Below are 5,000 nucleotides of genomic sequence, written 5' to 3' on the forward strand. Positions count from 1 at the left end.
TTTGATGTTATTACATTGTATTTGCACTTGTTTTGTGTGTAAGACTTGCTGTTATATGAATTTTATTTTTTCTAGTGCTCTTGATTCCTTAAGCAAATACAGAGATGGTCCAGCTGCCCATTTGATTGACGTTTTCTTTGGGAATGTGTCTCCTGGGCCTCCATTACAAATCAGACCATACACAGAGGGAACAGCAAACATCCCTTGTGAGTTCTTTAACGAAGACCTTGACAACTCACAGAGGCAAGCTGTGAAATTTGCCTTGTGTCAAAGAGAAGTAGCCATTGTTCATGGACCACCAGGAACTGGAAAGACCACCACTGTGGTTGAGATTATATTGCAGGCTGTCAAGAAATTTAACATGAAGGTGAGTCATTTGCAATATTAATTATTAATTTTTTGTATAATTGATTTCTAAAATGCAGAACTTCTTGTGGCAAATGCTGTAGGAAGCATTATTCCATTGTCATCATTAATGATTTAGTGTTTTAACTATTAGTTTCTTAGCACAGCTCCTCTTTTGCTACCATTAAATTTTACATGTAACTGTGTTGAAGTAACCTTAACCCTCAATTTATTTGATGCATTACACTGTAGCTTGTTGCTTTTGCAGTATTATTAGTCCTTTCTCTCTTCTCCAGTAAAGAATTAACTGGTCATGTCCTTCCCACATTATCTGAACATTGTCATTCTTGTTTTTAAAAATGTAAAATAAGAATGTGTTTCTTTGATGTAAGAATGTTGTCTGTGACATTTAGCACACCAAGCTTTGCGCTCAAATATTTTGGATTTCAAGGCCAAAGTTTATTAAGACTGGGACTGCATTAAGTGTCCCTGTGACCAAAAAGTCAATTCTTATTTTTCTTTGGATTTCAAAACTACATTGTATGTTAACCCTTTCACTCCTGTGTGGTTCCCCCATTGGCGAGTAAAATTGTCTGGCATTAGACAGAGTAAAATCTATAAGTTTCAGTGGCCCTTACAGGGGTGAAATGGTTAATTAAAACTAAACACAGTAAGCAACCAAAATTTTAAGCCTTGATTTCAAAAAGACACCTGTTTATTTTAACTGGAATTTTCCTATTTAATGGTCCGACATTATTAACTTTAAGTTCTTGAGAGAGCTGGATCAAAGAGAAAAATAAACAAATGACGTCAAAGGCTCACTACAGCTGTAGTTTAAGAAGGCAATGCGTGTGTATGCTGCAGAATTAAGATGCAGCGCAGGAGTTTTGGGCTTTCAGACTTTTAATAGGAGCAGTCGTGGCTCAGATGGCTAGTGCGCGGCTTTCGGAGTGAGAGGTCCCAGGTTCAATCCTTGGTGACTTCAACGTCTGTTTCGACTTTCCTCTGATCCGTGTAGCTATAGCTTTAAATCCCCTGAAAACGGAGCACTGACAGAGGGAGGGGGGTAAAGGGCGCACCGTCGGCTTCCATTGATACCAGCCTCGTAGCGGAAGGAACTACCGACGTTAAATAAAGTGACTTTACCTTTACCTTTAAACTCGCATTTTGCATATATAATAAGCTGCATTCACACGCTGAAATTTTAAGCTAGTGAGCCTTTGACGTCACTTTTCCCTGGATCCAACCCAAAATATAAAACATATACTCAAAGTTACAAACGGCCTTTGGACAAAACCCAAAGCTCAAAATTTTGCCTGTCAGGTGTTAAGCAAACACGCTTTCAAAATCTAAAGGAAAAAAGGAAGTGATTTTTTTTTTTTAATCACAGGGGCACTTTTAGGTAATTCCCTTGAAATTGTTCTACTATCAAACTTTTTTGGAAACTTGGCATAATTAACATTCATGATGTGAACCTTAAAAAAATGCAATAAAAAAAATGGGGTCACCGTGCTTGATTACGCGTCAACAGGCTCTTAAAATGGGGTATTTTTAATGTTTTTGCGTTAAAAATTCGAATCACCTTCATACAGAATTAAGTCTTGGTTACTTCAAAGACACAAAATTTTATTTTGGAAAAAAAGCTTCTTTTATTTACATAAGCAGTAATGCTTCATTTACGCCGACTTTGATTCCCTGCTTTTGGGAATAGTGCACTTTTTGGTACAGTTCCGTGGTTAGCTTGAAGTCCTCGCCTTGGGTAAAATACACCCAGTACGGAACTGTTTTCCAAAAAAAATTCATGTTCTACTATCAAACTTGTTCAGCAAAGAGGTTGCAAGACGCAAATGTGGACTCGCTGTTACTTCAAGTACACGAAAGATTCCTTGGCCTGAAAAGTAGCGTCGAACACAACACCTCTCAAGAGTTTGAACTATATATACAAGCAAAAGTGGGTGGAGCAGTGACTCAGTAATTCTGGCCCATTTCACAGATCGGTGGTTTTTGTACAAAATGTAGCAGCAGGTTTTTAAATTTTGTGCAATATTGTACAATTAATGTACAAATTTGAACATCTCTTCGTTAAAAGGCTTCAAACTGTTTTGTTGTCATGTACACTTTTTTGTCTTTTTTCAGGTACTAGCTTGTGCACCATCGAATGTTGCAGTTGATAACCTTGTTGAGAAGCTTGTAAAAGTTAAAGTCAAGGTACGTTTCTTAAACAGTGAGTCAGTGCTTCTTCAATGTCCAAAAGACATTACTGTAACCCATTGACTCCTGGGAGTGAGACTTAACAGATTTTATACAAAAATCTTTTTTGGTTTTATCAACGGAGTTGATAATGTAAATTGGCCACAGTACAGAGATTCTAAAAGCTGACGTTTCGAGCGTTAGCCCTTCGTCTAACATCAGACAATTTTACTCATCAGCTGGAGGTGTCGTGGGTGCCTGAAGGGCAAATGGATTAATGTAATGTAATGTAATCGAGAAGAGTCATTGCAATTTAAATTCTCCAGGTTATGTGCTGGGCATGATCAAGTGATTTGGGCACAGGATTTTGAATCTGAATAATTCCACGGACCACATACATGACTTGTACCATGCTGTGCTTCACAATCTCTAATTTCATTGCATCGGTAAAGGACAAAATCTTTTGTGTTTTGGGTTAGGTTCATATTTGGAAGTAGACTCAGCCTGATAATCAGACATGATGCTATTCTGGTTTGTGGAGAATTGTGAATTGGATGTAGCTTCAAAACTAACTTTGGATGACTTTGGACCACCCCTGAAGAAGACACTGGACAAGAATTTTGAAACGTTGGCTCTTTGAATTGTAGATTTTTATGCTACATTCAAGATTCCCACAAACACAAACTCCACACTAGCACAATGGTTTATTAATTTAAATATTATTACTTATTCCTTTCTGTACATTGTCAACCTCAAATTTTTAACCTGTGAATTCAAATAAAATGCCTGTGAATATCACCACTTTACAAAGAGAAGCTATTGGTGACTAGCTTTTGTCAATCTCCAAGCTTGCTTACAGGTCTGTGACAAATTAAAAAATGCAATATTTTGAACATGTTAGTGAAGTTTGAAGGCAAAATTTCAGTTCAGGTAAATGAGCTTGTGTCCAGAACAGTTGACACAAATTCAACTAGCCAACACCTTTCTTTTGGTGTGATCAAAATGTGTACACAAACCTACCTGTAAGCCAGTGGTAATAGGCATGTTTCATTGCCATTTTGAAAATGAATGTACATTGTATGAATTTTAATTTATTTAGGTTGTGCGACTTGGCCACCCAGCACGTCTACTCAGTGTTGTTCAAGAGCATTCACTTGATGCCTTGTTGTCCAATTCTGATGGAACTGCCATTGTACAGGATGTGAGAAAAGACATAGATGACACACTGGTGAGAAGCAGCATCATGATGATAAAGCAGTTATACAGGGGTGTATGCAGTAGTAGCTCAGTGTTAAATCATCCGAACTGAGAATTTGTCGTGCTCATGTGTGTGTCTTTAGAAGAAACAATTCACTTTAAATTTTGACAAAATGATTACCTTTTACAAAATCCAACTACCAAGATTGGTAGAGATCCTTGGATCAAGATCTTTTTTTTACAATAATTATAGTAACTTTACAAATGATACCCACGATCGATCTTACAGTACTTTCAATACTTTACAATACTACCCACTATCTTACTCTAATTACAGTACTTTACAATACAGGAGCAGGGGTGGTGCAATGGTGAGAGCACTTGCCTCTCAACCATGTTGCCCGGGTTTGATGAATGGTGTTAAGAATGACATTTTTGATGGCATCGGCCCAAGCTGCTCTTTTATTTATTAAATCTGCGATTAAAAGACATAACGTTGTTGTCTTTTTGAAGACAACTTTTCCCTTTTTTATTCTGGCAAAGACGATTTTGACTGAAGCTGTGGTATGGAGGTGCGTTTCAATGGCATCTTACTGAGGGCTTAAGAAAAAATATTTCATATCCTTGGGACTTCATTTAGAGGAGGTTTGTTAAATTTTAGCTTATTAGCAAGCTCTCTTGAGGGGGTGACACACCCTTGAGAATCCTTGCTTGCAGGCTGGTTAGTTAAATTCATGTGCCATTTTGCAAAGCAACATTTTCGGTTTATTTTTCAACAGACAAAAGTAAGGAAATCAAAGAATGTATCAGAGAAGAAACATCTCAAACAAGAAATAAAATCCCTGCGAGAAGAGCTTAGACAAAGAGAAGCCAAAGCTATTACAGAAATACTCACCAAGGCTGATGTTGTCCTGGCAACCAACACCAGTGCATCAGTGGATGGCCCCCTTAAACATGTGAAGCCAGAACATTTTGATTTGGTGATTATCGATGAGGCTGCTCAGTCACTGGAAGCGGGCTGCTGGGTACCCCTGCTACAGGCTAAAAGGTACAGATAATGGAGGCTGTGATGTGGGTGTACCCAGAGGTGTTCTAGTTGAATGTGTCATCCCCTAGGAAGTGTATTGCAGTTATTGCCAGTAACGGTATATCCAACTGTTGCAAATGCGAATGCAAGGACATGCATGTGTAACCACCCTTATGCGACATCATACCAGTTCCAAAAGAACTGCAAATGCAAGACTTACAAAACACCGTCTTGTTTTAAT

At 38.0% G+C, this 5,000-nt stretch overlaps 1 protein-coding gene across 1 annotated transcript in view; it reads left to right on the forward strand.

Moving 5' to 3' along the window:
* LOC138002517 (DNA-binding protein SMUBP-2-like) overlaps positions 1–5,000 on the forward strand; it is a 16,604-nt gene that overhangs the window by 1,927 nt on the left and 9,677 nt on the right. The window contains exons 3-6 of the mRNA XM_068848553.1: positions 76–367; positions 2,482–2,553; positions 3,635–3,763; positions 4,512–4,780. Of these exons, the coding sequence (XP_068704654.1) occupies positions 76–367; positions 2,482–2,553; positions 3,635–3,763; positions 4,512–4,780 (762 nt within the window). The remainder of the gene's footprint in view (positions 1–75; positions 368–2,481; positions 2,554–3,634; positions 3,764–4,511; positions 4,781–5,000) is intronic.

Source organism: Montipora foliosa, chromosome 1 (assembly GCF_036669935.1).
Source record: "Montipora foliosa isolate CH-2021 chromosome 1, ASM3666993v2, whole genome shotgun sequence".
In the NCBI taxonomy this organism is placed as follows: domain Eukaryota; kingdom Metazoa; phylum Cnidaria; class Anthozoa; order Scleractinia; family Acroporidae; genus Montipora; species Montipora foliosa.